Source organism: Coregonus lavaretus (assembly GCF_964263955.1).
Source record: "Coregonus lavaretus genome assembly, chromosome: 20".
Lineage (NCBI taxonomy): Eukaryota > Metazoa > Chordata > Actinopteri > Salmoniformes > Salmonidae > Coregonus > Coregonus lavaretus.
Window position 1 is genome coordinate 37640874 of NC_140007.1, and position 19240 is coordinate 37660113.

The 19240-nt window shown below is 39.0% G+C and overlaps 1 protein-coding gene and 1 pseudogene across 2 annotated transcripts; both read right to left on the reverse strand.

Annotated features, from left to right (window-relative positions):
* Positions 1 to 1075: 1075 nt before the first annotated feature.
* Positions 1076 to 5056, reverse strand: LOC311147771 (homeobox protein Hox-C11a). Its single transcript, XM_084184544.1, has 2 exons — positions 4088 to 5056; positions 1076 to 2154 (listed from the first exon to the last, which is right to left on the reverse strand). The coding sequence occupies exons 1-2, from the start codon at positions 4782 to 4784 to the stop codon at positions 1922 to 1924; spliced, it is 930 nt and encodes a 309-aa protein (XP_084040670.1). The 5' UTR covers positions 4785 to 5056; the 3' UTR covers positions 1076 to 1921.
* Positions 5057 to 16721: 11665 nt separating this feature from the next.
* On the reverse strand, positions 16722 to 18545 carry LOC311147341 (homeobox protein Hox-C12a-like; annotated as a pseudogene). Its single transcript has 2 exons — positions 17884 to 18545; positions 16722 to 16960 (listed from the first exon to the last, which is right to left on the reverse strand). The product of its transcript is annotated as a homeobox protein Hox-C12a-like (transcript).
* Positions 18546 to 19240: the final 695 nt, after the last annotated feature.

Consider the following 19240-nt stretch of genomic DNA (forward strand, 5'->3'; position numbering starts at 1 on the left):
GGTGCTCCTTGATTCCACTTTATTGCAGCGGGTTAGAGGTGAAGGCCTTGACATTATTGAAGTTCAAAGACTACTTTTAATTATAAATTGTAGTTAATACACACACGTGCAATCTTCCATACACATATGCTCTGTGAGCACGCGGGCGCAGGCACGTAGGCCTACCCACACACACAAAATCTATCAAATCAGTCACACACCAGTAATGTCCTCGATATTTATAGATGTGCACATACACCTACCACCTTTGACCTGGAATTCCAAGATCTAATTTTAGGGGTCCCTTTTTATCAGAAATGTCTGTCATATGGCTAAAGTGTGTGTGTGTGTGTGTGTGTGTGTGTGTGTTTGTGTGTCTTATGTGCAGTCTTATGTGCACAACACGGGCCTGAGGTTACGTTGAACAGTCTAGATGGCAAGTTTTTTTGTTCCGACAGCCAGTCTTACTTGTTTATTATTTACTGCGGAAGTGAACACCGTTCCCTCCGAACAGACGGCGCAATTAAGATTTAAAAAAATGGCCATTTAGTGCCTTTGTCTTTATGGCAGTGTCTAGACTGCAAGAGTGGCGATTCCATTTAGTGGGCACTAAAGGAGGATCCCGTACCTCTTTCTTTCTCTGCGTTTCTGAAGTGTAGCCTAGTTTGCGTGTTGTTGTTTCTGTGTAACTCCGTGTATGCTTGCAAAAGCTCAAATTTGCACTCCTATATGAATGTACCCCTCAACAGTCCCACAACACACTCCCTTAACGTCTTTGTCAGAAAATGTTTGCGTAAAAGGGAAGGCCTATTCCTAGATGACAAGTGTGGCTTAAAACGAAGTTGCTATACATAAATACCCCACTAACAAAATAACCATTCAGGTTAGAAACCCCACTCAAATCCCTTGAAAATGACCATCAGATAGGCCTAATAGTTAAAAAATAAAATCTAAGACACAAATGCAGTCAGATTGTTTTGGCAATACTTGTTCAACCATTGGCTACCAGTCTTAATCAATTCCCTTTGAAAATGACCATCAGATAGCCATGGTTAATAATAAAATCTATGACAAAATCCACCAGAGTCTGTTTGTTGTCTATACGTCTGTTTATTTCATAGTTATCTTTATATGAATGATACACAGGCCCAGCGCCATATTTTCCTCCTCCTCTTTCATAGCAAAACACAGAGCATAAAGCAAATAAATTAAAGGAGTGTTAACATTAAAGCTTTTAAAGTACACAGATTGCTTGGGCGGTGTAAAGAAAATAGCAGCACGGAAAGGGGGAGAGAAATTACAAATAAAATCATATTTACAGTCACGACTGCACATAGTTGCATAGTCTGTACAAGGAAAACATTATCACAGTTCTCAATGGCAAAAATGAAGCCTGTAAATACTATTTTGTGTTCAATAGTCTAGTCTAAAAGAGAATTGTGGTTTCATGGTAGGCTACACATAGGCGATACATATACCTATACAACGACCAGAGGAAAGTGAAAAGTGAAAATATCCAATACAGGCCTATCATTGGTTCCAAATTGTGTTGTAGCAGTTAATATTCAACAAATAATACTTGTGAAATGCACAAGTAAATAACCAGAATTAAGATTTTTGGTAAATACAGGGAAATTGATATGAACTACAGCATATCAATGATTATTATATCACCTGTTGGCCTATATCTGAAATATAAATTATTCTGTGCACGAAGGCTACAGGAAAATGGCGGCTCATTACGCATACATAGAGAAACCCCACATGTTGGAAATAGAAATAACCTCATCAAAACATTTAGTTGCTCAACATTGCTGCTGAGCTGGGCTCTTTTTGTAACTTCAACTTTGTTTATTACTGGTGATAAGAATTCACTGAGAAAAGAGTGTCATTGACCTTTGACTGTAATCATTAGGCCTATGATTTTACACTCCTCACATGCTCACAATAGGGGGTTTCCAGAAAAATATTGCAAACGATCTCTGCTTAATTTCTTTTCTTTCATTCTTCGATTCTGAAACCAGATTTTAACCTGTCGGTCGGTGAGGTTCAGCATCCGGGAAAGCTGCAGACGTTTCTCTTTATTGATGTAAACGTTAAAGAAGAACTCCCGCTCCAATTCTCGAATCTGAAATTTGGAGTATGGACACCTCTTCTTCCTCGTGCGAGGAATACCTAGGGCAATCAAACAGGAAGGACATGATCAGCGAAAGTTTCAAGGAATAGTTTGTCATTCACGCACAGATATTCACATTAAGTTAAAGTAGCCTAACTCACACATATTCACATCAACATAAAGTATGTAGCCTCTTTCCGTGAATACACTACTCAGGAATTTCTAGAAGCATCAATTTAATGGTACCAATTCTGTCAACATTGCACGTAACACATCAAATAAATCAGCCATTAAGTGTTCCACTCAATGATAAACATGTGCATTTCAAACGACCATGTAATAGAAGGAGTGTGCACATTTATAGTGTTAATTTCCATGGGAATGTCCCGCAAAACAATAACAAAATGTATAGGGCTGCAGTTTGCGGGACATTCCCATGGAATTCAACTATAAATGTGCACACTCCTTTATTCATGGTCGTTTGAAATGCACATGTTTATATTAGATGTGAATCCTCTTGTAAAGCTAAAATGGCTCTCAAATCTGAGCCACACTACATCACAGTGGTGGTCAAAACCTCATGAAAAAGATCAAGTACAACGACATAAAACATCTCTACAGTTATGCCCTGATTGTGCAACATTAGGCTACAGACGCCTGTGTGTGTGTTTGTATCAATCATTGCAGATTCAGGCATAGATATATCAGGGCTAACCGAATGGAAAGGGCTCTCAGTTCATACTGAGCACAATTTACGCATACCTTAATTCATAACTAAATGCAATACACATAGATGTAGCATTGATGCTAACACAAATGTAGCTATATAGAATACATTTGGACAGAATGTGTTTTCATACTCAGTGTTGGAGAAGCTACTTTGAAAATATAGTTTACCTAGCTATCAATTAATTCACACTGGAAGAAGTTAAGCTACAATAAAGCTACCCTTAAGAAACATATAGTTTACCTTAACTGAAGTAACTTTGAAAAAGTAGTTTACTACATACTCCATTGGATACTTCGTGAAAAATCATCATCTTTAAATCTGACTACAAATTGCAAGAACAGGTCACTCTGGATGTAGATGTTAACATAATGTGTAATTTAGCTCATTAAACCCAAAAACTATGTTTCAAGTGAGAATCAGGCCGTCTGATGCCGAAAAAGAAAGTAAATTATTTCCTACTTTACCCATATTTTATTTTTGCAAAAAAAAGTAGTGTGTAGTTCCAGTAGTTAGCTACCCCGCTACATGGCAGAAAAGTAATTAACTACTGAAAACAATACCAAGATTTTAATTTATTTCAACGACCACCAAGCTACAGCAAATGTTTATTAAATTATTACTAGTTGAACTAGCCTACGTGTAGTTCACTACTCCCCAACACTGTTCATACTGCGGTACAGAGCTTGAATTGCAGACACAAGCATGGTCCAGATATGGACACAAACACATACCCGAGTCTCTACGACTGATTCAATTTGTCTCCAGATACATATAAATAGCCTAGATGGATACTTATGGAGCCTGTCAGATGGTCAATAGCTGAATTAAGAATACTATTTCGCCTCCAAGTGTACAAGGCTAATTATCTCCCAACATCTTTTAGTAGGGTTAGTTTGCATGCAAGCTGCTAAAAGAAAATTCACAAGACGCCAAAAGCAATGTTCTGCCCAATTGGTTTTTACTCACGACAGACCAACGAGAAAATCCCTTAAAATGCCCAACGCAAGTTCATGATCAAAGTTAGCATTTGTCACAATAGCGCGCTCTTAAAATTTCACAGACTCTTAGATAGAAGCGTCTGTGTATAACATGCTTTTTTTCCAAAGCACTTTACCATCGTAAAAAGTATTCTCGTTGTAAGAAAGAGCTTTGTAGGTTATAATAAAATCCTTTGAATACTTATAAAACTCCACATAAAATCTGACCGACAAAACACTGGGCTAGTCCCTTAACCTTTCCCCATTTACAGCTTCGGTACCTACTCGAGTGGCTGTTCTTGCTGGCGCTGACGTCCTTGGTGGCTGAAGAAGTACACGAGCCCGAATGTGTATGTTCCTCCTCATCCTCTGGGTCCTTGTCCTGGTCTGGGACGCCCAGTAGAGCCGCTGGCTGCTGGGACTCTGTTTCCAGTTTACTAGCCTCGCTCTTATGTAAACAATTATCTGCTGACTGATTGTCCGTGCTGCAGTATGCTGTCTCAAAAAAGCGGTCGAAACCTTGAGGGAGGACGTTGTTTTTCCCCACGCCGGGGTAGAACCCTGTGGAGGAATGGTTGGAGCTGGGATGGTGGTGGTGGTGGTGGTGACTGTACACACTCTCGTTCGTTTTCATTAGCATTTCTGTCATGGTGGATGGCGGAAGACAGTCCCTGTGCACCAGATCCTCTCCAGAGTAGCATGATGCATAATTGCTTCTATGGTGCCATTTACTAGAAGGGTCCAATCCATAGGAAACTTCCCGTACCGGCTGCACTTGAGGCAGATTTGAAGAATATGGGTAGGTTATCTGCCGCGACGAGGCCTGTGGAAGAAACGAAGAGACGGCGGAAAATTCGGGGACGTAGTAGGTGCAGCTGGGGAGGTAGATGTTTGAGGCGCAGCCCGTTCTGTCCCCAAACTCGGATGTCCGGTCTTTGCGCGTCTGGGAGCAAAAGTTTCCCAGATTCACCGAGTTAAACATCTTTCCCCCAGTACTCCGTACTATAGATAGATGTTTAGGATTCGAACTGCAGAAGGGGAAAATTTAGGAAGGCGAGATGACGCGCAATCCGTCTAAGTCTCCCAAGACACGTGATCGAAGGTAGATATTGTCATATATCAATTTGGAACACTTGGATGTGTAGTAGTTCACTTAGGTAAGATCTAGGAGGTTCAAACGATTCATTTTCTAAACACCACAGGAGCACTAAGAAAACCAGTAACATATTCCTGTTTGTTGGCTTAGGTTATGGCAATTATAAAGAGAAGCTTGAGTAGGAGGCTATTTATGTATAGGAGTGGGCTAGGCTAGCATAGTTTAGCATGTGCTATAGCAGACTAAATTTGATTTTGAATTATACAGGTAAGACCTTAATATTATTATGAATATTATTACTACTACTACCATAGCATAGCATATTACATGTTGTATATTGTGCAATAGCATATAGCCTACTGATAGACAGCAGAATTTGATCATTTACTCTCACACATTGTAATGAATGACTAAACACTAGCAACTGTACTGACAAAGTGTACCGAGATCACTGCGAAGTTAAAACAAATCCATGCTTTATAATGAGACCAAGACTCCAAGACCACACTCGAAGCACCCCAGTTTTGGAAAAGTGTGTTTTCACACATAGCCTAGCAGGCTTTATGCTATTATAGGTAAATGTCTATCGTCAATCTATGACTAACCTCTCTGAAACTGCTCATGAAGGCAATGATTGTGAGTGAGTGTTTTTGATTGAAATAGATGTTGTCTTGCTTAAGATATTGCAGTTTTGAAACGTGGGGTATTATTAATCTAAACCACTTTAATAGCATACATTTACATTTTGAAACAGCCACTAACAGACTAACATTTCCCTATAAGGAAAAACCCCATTTAAAATCACTGTTCAAAATAAGCATTTTTGAATACGCATTTGGCTACATTCCCGTGTTTCAGGGACATGTTTCTATAAGTTTTTCCCCGGATTGTATTTTATTTTATCAAGGCCTGGCCTTGATGGAAGCCTATATCTTTGGTGTTGTCTCAAAATACATGTGAACTAAACGAGAATAAAACAAGGAAACACAACATAACGTGTAGGGTACTTTAGTTCGACAAAATCACTAATTTTCTTCATTAATTTCCTTTCTCTTGGATAATGTTAGAGCTGGAGGAGAATAGCCGAGAAACTCAAGACCAAGGTTCCAGGCTGAACGTGGAGAAGAGAAGAGCACAAGCGAAGCTTAACCCCGTGTAGCTCAGTTGGTAGAGCATGGCGCTTGCAACGCCAGGGTTGTGGGTTCGTTTCCCACGGGAGCCAGTATGAAAATGTATGCACTCACTAACTGTAAGTCGCTCTGGATAAGAGCGTCTGCTAAATGACTAAAATGTAAATGTAACCTTGGTCGACGACGGCTGTCAAAACAGCTGTAATCCACCATCCGCAGAGTATAGAATAATCTTAACTTTGAATTGCAGAAAATAATAGTGTTTTGGAAAATGATAGTCTAGTCGAGGGGTGGCCGCGCTATATTTAATCTAATGCGTCGAAATAGTCTACAGGAGGCCATTTCTTTTGTTTTGTACTTGGCTAGAGGGCCTATTTCTGCTTAGGCCCTACTGTCTCACTGGGCAACAAATGAATCGATTTGTCATAGAATACTTTCACTCTGACAGCTGTAGAAAAATAAGAAATCGATTACTATATGTATATCTTTAGGACTACATCGTGTGACTGCTGTACATAGATGCCCGATTAAATGCGCATTGCTTTCCGGAGAGAACAAAAAATATATAGTTATTGATTCATTTTATTAGTGCTCCCAGACAGGTTATTACCTTCAAAATATACTTAACGGCTGGAATCCCCATCACAAACTTGGCTAGACCATGTGGTCAAATAGAGGCATGTATGATATTTAAATCCTGTAATAAATTGCATTTATTCAAAAAAAATCCTCCGAATGCGATTTCTCTTATGTGTGAAACTTTCACTGTCGTTGAATCACGTGAACTATACTGGCCAATCATCAGTACAAAGTACAACTATTATCATTGTATTGATTATGATAAATATCATGAACTTCCTCTGTTCCAAAATATGTTTTCTGAAGGGTAATCTGTATGCAAATTATATAATTGTAGGCCATGAGTAGGCTACGAATATCGGCTAATTTTGGTAGTCGCCTTAAAGCACATTTTCGGAAGAAAAACCCACGCCACATCTGATGTTCCATTTAAACCATCGGAAAAAAATCAAACTATAATAAGTAGGCCTAGGTATTTTGAAGAGAGGTATGTGGAAGTGGCATTGACATATGTTTGTTTACAGACCCCTTTCAGAAGATAAAAGGTTGAAGTACACGATGACTGCATCCAAGTACAAAGAAAGCAGACAGCTGCCCAGACACAGCACTTGAATTTGACCACTAAAATCCTCTACGTGCCTAACCATAAAACGCCTAATGGCTGTAAGAAAAAGCTAAATCCCTTTGTTCTATAGAACACAATAAAGTGAGAGGGAAAGTAAGGAGTTGAAAATTAGTGAACACTCTAATAAGTTCTACCCCACACATATGAAGTAGTCTAACCATGCAGACATACTGTCGTTTTGGATTCTATGTGAAAACACAAATGGACAATTCCACGTCACACCACAAGGGTTTAAAGCATTTTTCGAAAATAGCTTATGTTGGACAAATGTTACTTAGCTATTAGTTAGTCTGGCTATGTATAGCCTAGTGCGCAGTGTGTCAATTCCCTCTCGTTCGGGCTTGTAGCGCCTAATACTGTAGCCTAATAGAACATGGTGAAAGTTCGGAGCCTATAATGACATTCAAAGACTTTGCCTACCATATTGGGAAACCATTGGAATATCATGAGGCATGACCATAAACTATATGGATATAATTCAGGCCCTGACAGAAGTATATTGCAATATATAGGCCTATTTAATTATTCAGGTTTAGACAATCCATAAACGCACACAAAGAAGCGATTGCTCGACTCTCAAATGCATAGGCCTAAAGCTACCATCCAGTTTTTTAAAAGGCTTAGTATTCATATTTTGCAAGGGATTCTTATCTTGGATAATTAATATCACAAATCATGATTGGATTATAATAGCGCTTTTTGCCCAAGGCGCTTTGCATTATTTAGGAGAAGCCCGCCTCAAGAATACTTTGAATTGGGAACTTCATACATTGCAAAAAGTAAACTAGTCGAAAACATAATAATAAACCCTTCGTATTGATAGGTTGCAGAAAATGTACTGTCGTTGTACTGTTGAGTCATTTCAAGAATGGCACTAATTCTCCAAAGCCAATAACAACATTTACTGTAAACGAAGCCTCAATATAGAATCATTAATTATTAGTTCCTTTGTGGAATTCATTATCGTCTACAGCAAGACAACAACAACCAAAGTACATAGTAGTCTTCATGTAGTAGCCTTCATGTAGTGCATAACCTTGCCAGATATTCTCCAGCTCAGAGAGCCCTAACAACAGCGTTTTTCTGCATGTGCTCTAATTTATTTGCACAATGATTCTGAGAAGGAGAATCAAGTTATGGCCTATACTGAAAGGCCCAATCGCTGAAACAGGGATATACCTATATACTAGTCGTGTGCAATTACAAACAGAGATGCCAAAACATTGTCTGTGGTATTACATAAATGACATGCACACAACACTTCCGTTTTAAAATCTGGACACAAACTAGTAAGGAAAATGAACGCCGTGCGTAATCTTCCTTCGAAGACCTACAGTAAAACTATTAATGTCTTACCGGGCTGAGGCTCTAAGGCCATCATTCAGGGGATGAGGTTTACCATGTGTTTATTCTTCTTGGATTTAAGTATGAAAAATGTATGCACTCACTAACTGTAAGTCGCTCTGGATAAGAGCGTCTGCTAAATGACAAAAAAAATTAAATATGAAGTCACAGCTAGTCTGTAATATTCCACCCACAGTAGAACCCTGGCGGTGGATAGCTGGTGCGCCATTTCTCGAAATAAGGACCCACTGGCAACAGACGTCAATTCAACTTCTACTCCACGTTGAGTCAACGTAATTTCAATGAAATGACGTGGAAACAACGTTGATTCAACCAGTGTGTGCACAGTGGGAAGGGTTTCCTTCACTAATGTTTTTGACTAACCAAAGTCCCTGACGAATATGTCTACCACACGCAGCGAGTATGATTATAAAATGTTCGAAAATACAGGTTGAGGCTTCAACGTAATAGCCACACATGGCTTTTCGAGTCCTGAGAATTTCCTCGAAGAAGGAGGTGTTTGCTTAAACATCACTGTTCGAGAGCACAAGCTTTCACGACTGTGTCTGAGGAATCTATGCAAAATATTTCTACCTCGCACCATAATTACAATGGTAGCCTAAATCTAAGAGCAGCCTAAATGTTTTTTAGAACCCAGAGAACTATCTGGACAAAAATAAACACAAAAATATTACATGGAAATAAGTTGCATGTGTACTCATAAGTCGTAGGCTATTCTGTTTAGCCTATGATCGATAGCATGACTATTGTGTGGTCTGGTTTATAGCCTAAAAGCATCATGGACTATTCATATTCCTTAGCTTTTGGGGAACAGACAATGCTGTCAATAATTTAATCATCCATATTTTTGCTTCTGTGCTCCAGACGCAGACCTTGTCTCGTCACCACCACGCACCAAGAAGGAAGGAACGCGCAGTTATCCTGTTGAGAGGCGCACCGCCGGCCCTGCGCGCCTCATATCAAAGCGGTCTGAACCAGGGCTAAATGTGGGAAGCGTGTGTAATCATGTTACTGTCCCCTCATGGCCTAGATACATTTAATTGGACGTAAGTCAAGCTGTTAAACTTGGTTGTATGAGCTGCGAAGAGTTTCAAGCACAACAAGAAAGGCCCTTATTTTTACTGAGGTCTCAGTGAACGCACCTAGCTTGAAAGCGTTTGCACTGGGAACCAGTAGGTTACAAGATCAGATGATATAAACGCGGTTAAAAGCACTCTCCAGAGTCTATTTGTGAACTATAGGAGCACAAAGGTTGACAAACCATTATAGGCCGTTGATTAGTCATCTCATCACAAAGATATACATTCAAGTTAAAGGAACTTCCGTGTTTGGACATTTACATAGCTTTGTATTATTTTACGCACAATCATTTTGTGTGTTTTACAATAGTTTTTTACAATAATGATCAATAAAATATTGTCATCAATTCTGTGAATGTGTCAAATTATTTCACACATATTCGCTAGTTATTTTGTGGTTATCTTCATCCATATTTATCCAGTAATGTGTTGAAGTAAAAAACAAACTTCTGCTCATCTGAGGGATTTATTATAATAGGCTATGGTAAATATTATTGGCTAGTCAACTCCTTTTTACTGCATGGTGGCATAGTGCAGTTGGAATCACCAAAACAAAACCAGCTAAGGTTTGGTCTACTTATGAACATGAATAAAAATGCACACAAAACATTATCAATAGTTGCAGGCCTGAATAACTAACTATCTTTACGTTTGTAAACAGTTATTAAACCTCCCTCTATTATGTTGCACCTACATAAAAATTCCCACAATTTGTTGTGGATATGTCGGCTGTTATAAAGTGTTTTTCAAATTAGAATGTTTTTAAAGTCAATCCTTTTCAGAAGTTCTAAATTCATGAATCACTCAAAAATACATATTTTGACTTTTTTTTGTAGGCTATATTATGAACTACAAGTTTGCTTCCAATGCGTAAAGAAGAATATCTTATTGCATAATGCGTAAAGATAAATATCGTGCAAAGGTGCATCAAAGTTCACCAAATAAACGTGTCTAAATTAAGTTAAATTTAAGTGTGAAATGGTATACATTAGAGCAAAAAGGTCTGCAGGTCTAATCTATACTAAAACGAATCCAAATGAAACTAGTTCATGTAGCCAATATAGGTCTTCTTTCCCAAATCCAGTTATTGCCATAATAACATTTTTACTTAGCCCTACTACTTAATTTTGTTTATTTGCTGCGATATTTGTTACTATTGTTTCAAACGATGAATTTGCAAAGCATACCCCTGTGATTGTGTATTTGTCAATAAAGATGGATCCCTACCTAATTGCTGTATGGGTTTCCCTGTCCGAGTTTTTTACTTCACCTTTCAAGTCAACACTAGTTTTATCAACGTCATTTCCCAGCAGTGAGAGATCAGATACAATGGCAAAGATACAATATTTCAAGATACTTGAAAGGCCTTTATGTTGCGCAATGCATAGATACAATTAGGCATGACAAATTATTTCATTGAACAAATGAACGAGGCCGCGGCTGTGTTGATCAGTGAGCGAAGTAGGTCTATACACGCTCATCCAAGTCCCGCCTTATTCTTAGAAACAGCATTGAACACTAAACACTGAGCACTGAATAACGCACAGCGCATATGCATCACTCGATATAGGCTATAAGCTTGAAGCACTAAAGTTCATGCATTGGCACACTGACTCAAATAACACTTCACGGCCTATTCAATAAGCACATGCCTGCTGGTAAAATGTTGCCTATTGTTAAAAGGAAACGTGTAGGATTATTTCGTAAAGTAGGCCTACATTGGATTTTCACTCAAGTAGAATAGTGTTCTATTTCAATAACAAATATAAGTCAACGCATCGTCTGTATTTACCAGAGTCAGAAATAAAGCACTGAATTAATCTGAATCCATTTCCGTTGTACAGCTATTAGGCTTACAGTGCAGATATGAAAGACGTTTAGAAAAGCTCAAAGTAGGAACATTTTCCATGGTGTTCAATGCATTTTACCAATGGCAAGTAAAACAAAATACAAGAAAGGAAACTAGTGAGACGTTTGTTTTTGTTGTGCTCCCAGTCGGAGACAATTCACAGATTTCTATTGCACCCAGTCAGTCAGTGTGTTGGTGCACTAGGGATCCATATAAGGTACTAACTTGACCTTCAATTTGAGCGCTGCTCCCGCCCACACGTATCAGTTAAGGGAGTGGGGGTGAGGAGAAGCTATAGAACACTCCCCACAACATTGAATAGGCCTCCAAAAAGATTGTGCACGCAGGCGTAATTTAAACAAATAACAAATACAAGCTGTGGAGCTTTGGAAGATCCACATCCAGTTTTGATTGAACAGGGTAACCGTTGGTAAAACCATGATACATGCCATGCCAAAGAAGCTGACTAAATTAATCCGCTAACAAATTCAGAAATTAACTTCAAATACACAGTTCAGGTTTAGTTCATCACAGCGTTCGGTTTGTCTGGACTAAAGGATTTAGATAAGAATAAAAGGTATCCAAGAAATGCTTGTAAAAACGAATGGGGGGGGGACACTCTGGTACAAATGCTGAAATGCCAAGCATTTATGCGGGTCTAAATGGACAGCATTTTCTGATGCCATGGTATTTTGTTACAAGTATTTATGTTACACGATCGGTGTGCATGCAGACAGCATACAACCTCATATCTGCATTCTGCACATGCACGAAGAACGAAGAATGTGGTTTGATAGATTGGTCCTTCACTGACATTACCATCATATTTTGTAAGCTACATTTGAGTCAAGTGTGCCTCTTTTTCATGGCTCGGTACAATAAACCTTTTGGACCTTCATTGCATGAGTTGGCCTATGCGTAAAACCACGTTTATAACACTAGAAGTAGCATTACGCAATTTACTGGGCCTGTAACCTATCCCAAGTCGAATATGTGTTTTGGAAGTGGGAAAATAACTCAGGGAGAAAATGAGACCTGTTATGATTGATTGCCTATATGAACTCATTTGCTAAGATGCAAATAATTTTTTACAGAAAATTGTTTTTAAATATAGCCTATATCCAGACAATATGTAGGCCATATATTGCATAACATACAAAATACTTATAGGATTATGATAAAAAATAGTATGAGGTACTAGGCTAATATTGGTCTAGTAACACTACTAATATTCGTAGTACGATATACTCTCTAATGTAACACATCAAAGGCGTTCGACATTGAAGCAGCGAGAATATTCTCTGTCATATCTCTGCGTAAAGCCACTTGATATTAAACTCCAATGAAGACAAACACAGAATGTAACCCGAATATTTTAATCTCCAAATACCAGTTTTCAGTTCAAATTTGCATGTATTCACTTCTATTAAATACGATATAATCTAACAGCTTAGACTATTATAGACTATTATGTGCAACCTAAAATCAGGACCACAAGATTGCTTTGCCTTGTGCGTAAAATTCACATATTTTTCACCATGCCTTCTCCGAAATGTCTTACAGCTAAACTTATTATCGATTAAATATTATAAAACGGATGCATCACTAAATAATTATTATTCAGATGATTGCTAGTTGTGTATAGTAGGCTAGTACCCAATACACGTTCTCTCTCTTTTCAAATGTGTTTACTTTAACTATAAGCAAGTCCATAGACTGCTGCTAGAAACTAGCGTATGGGAAAAGCATTATAGTGCAATGCATCTCTCCGTTGATGACTCAATGCACCTCTCAATAGCTTGACTGTAGAAACTATGAACACATGTTAGTTAAAAGGGCAAAATCCCAAGAAGAATATTGCAGAAGAAATAAAGGAAGGAATAGTAACTATGGCAACGTTTTCCAGTTTCACCTCAATGTTCACAATGTGATGATGGATCAAAATGTGCAGCCTTCCAAATTCTCAATAAACTCATGTTTATGTTGAAGATATTGGTGAAATCCACTTAGTTCAACATAGTATAGTCAGCCAGTTTATAGTAGGCTAGTAAGCTATAGTTCAACACACACTCTTAGAAAAAAAGGTTCTGGATAGAACCAAAAAGGGTTCTATGCTTGCTTCATATATGTGACCCCTTTAAGTTCTATATAGAACCGAAATTGGATCCATATAGAACCCTTTAGGGGTGCCATATGTGAAGCAACCAATAGAACCCTTGATGGTTCTATCCAGAGCCTTTTATTCTAAGAGTGCAGTACAGTAGGCTAGTAAGCTATAGGCAAAAAGCACAAATGGCAGCAGCATCTGATGTAGGCCTATGTATTTTTTGATATACAGGGACTAATTCAGACCACTTGGCTGGTGCCATGAGTTGTTCGCCGAATCCGGCCTTCCACAGTTCACTGAAATGCCAACAACTGATCTCAATTCAGAAAAAAACACAAGCCGCCACTTTATTGTGACAAGCCCTTAATACCCAATACTTTTTATTTTCAATGATAATTATGTTTGAGAGTTATTTGGCTGATATGTGCAATGCAAACTCCATATTTTCTGTTTACCTGTCATCACCATATAGCCAGTGCATCATATTGTTTTAAAATTCCAAATGAGAGCACTAGAGTTCTTGTACACATCACTTCAACAGCGGACCACATTAATAGTTCATTGAAACAACAAGTAGGTTAAATATAATCAGAATACCCAGCCAAGTATGAGGTTCCGGATATTATAACTGGAATGTAGTCCTGTTACTGCTATTGTGTGTTCACGTCACTGTTTTATTGCATTCCAGCGGCATTGACTACCTGGCCTTTGAACTGTAAGGTGCGTTTATAATATTTAGATGTGTAAGGTACTCAACTTATGTTATGTGTTATGTGTTATGTTGCCACACTCCGAGTAGCATTTATTACAGATCTTCAAAATGTTTGTTTTAGAAGAGAAAGTTAAACAAAATAAAGCTATACGCATAACTTAGATATATGTCGTGTATCCAAACAAGAAGTGACTCATTTGTTGTACCATTATCACATAATACAGTACTTGAAACCACAGTATAATGATGGTGGTAAGACCTTTTATTTTTATTTTTTTATTCTGTTTATTAGAAACCTTACTCATACATAGATACATTCATGTCATTTTTACTTGTATACAATACAACGTTTTAAACAACCCTCACAAGCGCAAATAAAGGAACGCAATATTGTACATAGACGAAATAAAAGAACAATAACACAATAACATAACACTATCACACTGGGAGAGGGTATCCTGAAATAGCATGTAAATAGTATCATATCGTATCATTTTATATAAACATGTCTTAATGGCTGTATGAAATCTTAATTTCATATAACCACACCCGTCGCAATGGGCGGGCCATAGGGGGCCGGGCCCGCCCCCAAAAATGCTTGTGCCCCCCCCCACTTGAGGGAATTTATTATTAAATATAGGTACTGTAGGCTAATAATAATTGTGCCGTGCCCTCCCATGCATTTCATATGCCCCCCTTAAGACTTAGGTCTGGCGACGGGTCTGCATATAACCCCTTACAAACGCAAATAATGGAATGCGAGATTGTATTCTACAGGACGAAATATTGGAACATTAACATAAAACACTATTCCTTGAGATAGGATATCCCCAAATAGGATGTAAATAGCATCATATCATATAATTTCCATACTTTTACAATTTGCTACACGTTATAAGGTAAGAAGAGACACCATTTAGAACATAACGAATACCAAATACAGTAGCCTACAAATAATAGTCAGCACCTCCGACCAATGCTATTATAATTATTATTATTATTATCATTATATGCATACATAATAAAGGTTTAAGTTCATATTTACTCGCCTTAAAATGCGACGAAATGTCTTTCAATCGTTCAGTTGTTTCTACATTAAAAGTTGTAAGGTACCGAGCAATTATTATCTATCATCCATTTGGTTATTTTTCACATAATCACTAACATGCTGCAAGTATCTTTCACTGCTGGGTTTTAATCCATATACATTCAATACTATAATACTGTGTGTTGCCCAGAAGTTAAAGGTTCACACCCCAGCGTTTAGATTTTGTATGTCATATATGTTTATAATACGATATTTCTTTCCACTGAGCCTATTTTTCAGTCAAGTTCTACTTTCAATTATGCCCATTCAAATGTGCACTTTTCCAGCGGTAACCGTTATTCCGGGGTCTATATCAGGTACAAAACGTTTATTGAGAGTCTATCTATGGGATGTGCATTTACGGAGAAGACATCTATCTCTGCTTGTTATTGCAATAAGGAACTCCAACAACTCTATTGTGGAAGAATAATTGAAGAATAATTGTCAGCACAACTACGAGAACTATGATATTTGATAGCAGCCAGCACGAACCCGTGTTTAAACAGCCACCTCATCTGTTCTGATCCAACCCCAAAGTAGTTCAGAGACGGTTGAGGAGCGGGGCCATAAAGAAGTTGGCATGGAGGTTTAGTTATCCCTAAGATCCTCTGATTTGCGGCTTGGAGTCTGACTCCTTGCCCGTGACCGTGAACGTGCCAAAACACATGGCGGGGACTAGAGAAAACAGATAAGGGTATTGTGTTTGTCTTAACCAATGTCCTTCGTCTTGAATGCACGTTAAGTTGATTCAGGTACATTGGTGAAGAATTGGCCTGATTGGTTTATCGCTCACTCTGGCCTCGTGTTTATTATATTGCTTTTAATTTAGTTAATTTAGTTTTCAAATTCATCTTCACTGGCCATACGACTAATAAGGATTATTATGCTTTTATAAGTAATTTATCAAAATAAATTATAAATTTTCAAGGGCTTGGGAATTTACTAAAGTCTAGGACATCATGCACTAATTCCGTCCTTTAGGCCTATCCGGGACGCTAGAATATCATCTCACAGTTGATAAACGTCTGTAGGCTATAGGTGTTTTACTACAACACTATGGCAGTACTATCCTGCATAACTCTGCAGATATTCTAAGTTATCGCAGGAGTATCACTTGGTCGTTTTCCTTAGGGCCTACACCTAAAATCTTTCCTGAACATTTTGCACCTCCTGATGGAGATGGAGCGAGAGTAGGCTAGGTGGGTGCATGCATGCATTTATAGCAATTGCAGACAGGAGAAATACTGCCCATCAATCGATTTTCCTTATGGTGCCACGTCTCTACTAAATCTAAAAGAAGGTCATAGCTTGCTCCCTCATCACCAGTCTCTTTTTCTTCATACGCCGGTTCTGGAACCAGATTTTAACCTGTTGGTCGCTGAGGTTGAGGCGGTTAGAGAGCTCCCTCCGCCGCTGTCTGGTGATGAACTCATTCAGCATGAACTCGCCCTCCAGCTCGGCCAGTTGGAGCTTGGAGTAGGGCTTGCGTTTCTTTCTGGTCCGGGTGTGCATCGGGTACCACGGGGCACCTGGAGGGGGCATACAGGAGAAGGATAAGTCACACCAGTTAGGACCACATATTAAGCTCACAGTCACCTCCAAGGCTATACTCTCCTTTCAATGTGACTTCCTGTGCTGCGCACATACACACGTGTTGTGTTACACATGACTTGTTTTGGTCTAGTCTATCTAGACCTTACTAAGTCTGAATCTTATTCGATGACATGGGGAATGTTTGTTCAGAAGCAGCAGCTGAAATTCTATGTTACCTTCTTCGAGTTTATACATGAAGGCAAAGTGACCACTAATTTACAGTAGGTTGTGTCACATGAAGTTTTACTGATGCAGTTAAAGCTACATTAACGTGATAATTAAGTATTTCCCTACTTATTTCCCCCTTTATAGTATACAGCGACAGATATTAATTATGTTTACGAGTCATTAAAACGAAACCCCTCGAAACCCCTTTCTATTCGATGCAGTCATCCACAGCGCCTCACCTCTTCAAATCACTGCACTCATTTGTTCTGCGTAATCTGTGCGTAATAGACATGTTATAACAAGCTAAATGATTCAGATAAACCAAAATGATACAATCACATCGATAAGCTTATTCAGAATGATTTGTCTCTGACTCTGAGACACATGCAGTGGCAGTAAGATTTAAGACCGTGGACTAAAATGATCTGCAGCCTAAAGTCTCCTGGTTGTACACAAAGGCTTGAAGCATGATGGAACATTTTAGGGCAACCCCTAGCGGCGTTAGTCCGCCACGCAAGTGAAGTCGCCTGCAGGCAAAAATCTAAACATGAGCATCATGATAACAAATCGCTAGAGCCAACAACAAACCTCTGGCTATGCTGAACTATTTAATTCCTCTGATAATAAAGGAGCATTTTGGGGATTTCTAATATCATTTAACAGTGTTTGGATGAATGAGGATGGGACCCACCTCCGCCTGCAGCTATGTTGCCCGAGTGGACGGTGTGTTTTCCCGGTGACAGTAGGGTCTGAGGGTCGCTGGAGGAAGGTTTGCTGCCCTCATTGAAAAGTGAGGAGCTGGAATCGGATTCCAGAGATTGGCAGGACGGCGGGTCTTGAATGAGTTGCTCGGTCCCATAATCATACTTGGAAAAGGCACCACTGTTGTTGCTGCCCATGCCAGAGTGCATCCCGTGATCAGATGTTATGGATGATGATGTGTCCCTCGCCCTATCCTCTCGCTTTAGGCTGCTCCCGCCACCACCTGAACAGCTCTCTCTGCTGCTCGCGCTGCCGTTGCTATAATAACATTTACTCTCCTCCGGCCGAGTAATTTCACACGACCCGTTGAAAGAAGGGTTAATAGACATGGGGCTGCTAAAATAGGATTGAGAGTATCCATTGCAGGGCTCCGATGGGTTCCACGGGAGGGAGCAAACGTTGTCCCTTCTCGGGTAGGGGAGAGATGGTAGCCCCGCCAGTTGTCCCACCGAGGCTCGGAAATTCGGAAAGTAAAAAGTGTCTCCAGTGTGGATGTTTACCAAAGGTCCCACAAACCCGGGATTAAGAAGATTATGCTCGCCCATTTCCGTGGGCCCGACCAACAGCTTCTAGTTTATTGCAATCTGACATTTAACGTAGTTACATCTGGGTGTGCACCTGATTGGTCAACCTCAAGTCACATGGTCTGAGGGCTAACTTATGCTACACCTGGGTACCACCCACTTGGTCCACCTCAGACAAAAGAAAACATTAACTTCTGTATTACGGAGTTTATATGCTTTAAAAAAAATACTATAAATGTTTTATTAAATATGTATAATCTTGTTTTTCTTCTCTGGAACCCAGTAGATTCCAAACCTACTTTTCCTTTTTCTCCTCTACTGTACAAATATATGTAACTGTCCCTAGTCTCGTTTAATATCTTTATTAGCTGGCAAAAGTTTTAAAATACTATTTCTTATGAAAACGATTTATTTTCCTAGAAGGAGAAGGTGCATAGTTGTTTTCGAGCAAATTACGGTTGAATTAAATGTCATATAAAGCTGTGATGTCCCTCTTTTACAAGCTTGTTTTAAGAAAAGACTGATGCTCATTGCTGCTCTCTACTCTAGTGGCTCTGTTAAAACCAGGCGATATTCTATAAGGTTACTTTAAGAGTGTATATCTCACATAATATTCTCTCAGACACCTACGAACAACTTTTACAGATACCCCCTATAAACGATCGCAACCAAACTCTATGGGGATGGTTATAGGCCTATACCTCTCACAATTATTTTATATGAACTTTACAAGTTAGCAGAGGGAAATTAACTGATTCAATC

What these genes read in the sequence shown, in the direction of transcription:
- LOC311147771 (XM_084184544.1), bottom strand. Translation starts at nt 4,784, where the DNA reads ATGTTTAACTCGGTGAATCTGGGAAACTTTTGCTCCCAGACGCGCAAA. An exon ending in CAGCAAGAACAGCCACTCGA is followed by an intron (nt 2,155 to 4,087) that starts GTAGGTACCGAA and finishes TGATTGCCCTAG; the next exon opens with GTATTCCTCGCACGAGGAAG.